The following is a 2,363-nucleotide window of genomic DNA, read 5'->3' on the forward strand; positions in this document are numbered from 1 at the left end:
GCTTCTCCACGTCGACGACATGCCTCGTCCACTTGACAGATGTCACAGTGGCATGGCCGAGACAGTCGTCTCCAACTACGTGGAGCTGTGGTCATGGTGTTAGCTATGACTCATTGCCCTCGCAAGCGAGTTGGCACATCACATTGCTTTCCTAACGTTCAGTGATGCATTCAAATGCCTCCACGAGCAAAGTGTTCCAAAAGCGCTGCGCCGATGGCTACCATCACGTTGCCAGACTTTGTACGGGATGTCTCCGTCCCGTGCAAATGATGGATCGAAACAAGATCACCTCTGTCGTGGGTGTGCCATGCGCCGCTCGCTCGTCCTGGCAGTCTGTTTACGATGAAAAGTTGCCATCGCCATCAAGTCGCTTCAACCTTATTGGATATATCCACTGGTACACATACACTCGTTGTACCGTCCGACGACACCAACACTCGTGGTCATGCGGACGATCTTGGCCGTCCGTTCGGCCACTGAAGCAACCTGACCTCGTGTGCACTCGGGATGCATGGGCGATGTGGTTTGGCTTGCATTCTTTCCACGACCAAGCAAGTTCCATCCCTTCCCGGCATCGTGTCGGCCTCATTCGGTAGGGTCCGTATGCACAAATTGCGCGACTACTCTCCATGGCTTGGATGTCATACGGTGTCGGAACCCTCGAGAACATGGATGCCTGTCCAGCCGTCCACCGGCTCAGCAGGATGTCGTGAAAGCCTTCCATCATTTTTCAACTTGTCCTGGCATGGCCTCGCGACTTGCCCTCGTTCTTGCGATTGGGTGCGTCCTCCGCCCCATCGTCGCCAACCCGCCAAGCCCTTCCATCGCAGTGACCACAGCACAGCCGCTGGTTGGCGACGCGTGGCCAGCCGATCTCACTGCGGAAGCCGCTTCGTCCCCTGCGACCAGTCTTGCAGACAAGACGGAGCTCGCGCTGGCGTTCGTGCGCAAACAGTTGAAGGCGTATGCGGTGCCAGGACTGGCAGTGTCCGTCGTGTACAAGAACAAAACGGTCCTCTCGCAGGGCGTTGGCACGAACGAGGTGTGCACGTCCCTTCTCCTCGCCCCTCACTCACCACTGCACTCGATAGCATGGCCAGGCCAACGCACCCGTGACGGACAAGTCGGTGTTTCAAATTGGATCGTACTCCAAGACGTTCATCGCTGTCGCGATCGCCAAACTGGTAGTGTGCACCGCCGTCAGCAAGATGCGCACGTTGACCTCTGTCTAGGTGGATGAGAAGAAGCTGACGTGGCAAGACCCTGTCAAAGCCCACCTCCCGTCGTTCCGCCTGGCCGACAAGTACGCTGAAGAGCACACGACGCTCGGGGACCTTGCAGGCATGAACTCTGTCTTGGGGTTTCACGAGGGCGACCTGGCTGCCTTCTTCGACGTCCACGGGAGCGAAAAGGGCCTGGTTGCCGCCCTCGGGGAGCTCCAGACCGCTCGTTCCTTCCGTGCTGGCCACGCCTATTCCAACTTGAACTATGCCATTCTCGGCCAAGTCATCGAAGCCGTCACGGCCAAATCGTGGCCCGACTACCTCCGCGCGACGTTCTGGAGCCCATTGGGCATGAACGACACGGTGGGCCGTCCGGCCGACAGTTCCGCTCTCCTGTCATCCGGTCATTTCGTGTGCGGCGACAAAGTGCTGGGGCCGTTTGACCTGCACAACGCCAGCATGGTGGCGCTGCGACCGCGGAACGACTACTTTGCAGCCGGCTCGATCCTGTCGTCGGTGTCGGACCTGTCCAAGTTTACGCGCTTCCTCTTGAACAAGGGCAAGGGCATCTTCTCATCGGACGCGGCCGTGTCGGAGCTCATCACGGGCCACACCATTGCCAGTCCATCGACGCAGGACGGCCTGGCGCACGTGGGTTTGACGTATTCACGCGACGGAAATTCTCTCACTGCGGGCTATGGTTTCGACGTGGTTGGCGATGTAGCATTTGGACACCACTACTTTGACAAGGCAGGAGATACGCTGGCTCATCAGACTCGCAATGGCTTTGTTCCCGACCACGACTTGGGAGTTGTCGTCGTGGCGAACGCCATACCTGTGGGTGGCAAGACCAGCGCCCAAGTGTACCTCGACTTGATTCGATCGTACATTGTCGGCGTGTTCTTGGACGTCCCGATTGCAACGCTCAACAAGCGCCATAACGCGATCGTGACGGCTCTGGACGCGAGCCCCCCCGCCCCCTGCGACCCCCACTACTTTGAAGGCAAGTCATGGGAAACGCCGGGTCTTGACATTTCCAATCGCACCAAAATCCTCTTGAACGGGACGTACCATGCCGCCGTGTCCCCCGGTTTCTACGGCACGGCCAAGATCTTTTCCCAAGGCAACGATCTCGTCTTG

The 2,363-nt window shown here is 58.4% G+C and overlaps 1 protein-coding gene across 1 annotated transcript in view; it reads left to right on the top strand.

Moving 5' to 3' along the window:
• Positions 1-745: 745 nt before the first annotated feature.
• H310_11711 (hypothetical protein) overlaps positions 746-2,363 on the top strand; it is a gene marked incomplete at both ends in the record, with an annotated part of 1,989 nt that continues 371 nt past the window's right edge. The window contains 3 exons of the mRNA XM_008878472.1: positions 746-1,042; positions 1,101-1,184; positions 1,233-2,357. Coding sequence (XP_008876694.1) covers positions 746-1,042; positions 1,101-1,184; positions 1,233-2,357 — 1,506 coding nt within the window. The remainder of the gene's footprint in view (positions 1,043-1,100; positions 1,185-1,232; positions 2,358-2,363) is intronic.

The sequence above is a fragment of the Aphanomyces invadans genome (assembly GCF_000520115.1).
Source record: "Aphanomyces invadans strain NJM9701 unplaced genomic scaffold supercont1.33, whole genome shotgun sequence".
Lineage (NCBI taxonomy): Eukaryota > Oomycota > Saprolegniomycetes > Saprolegniales > Verrucalvaceae > Aphanomyces > Aphanomyces invadans.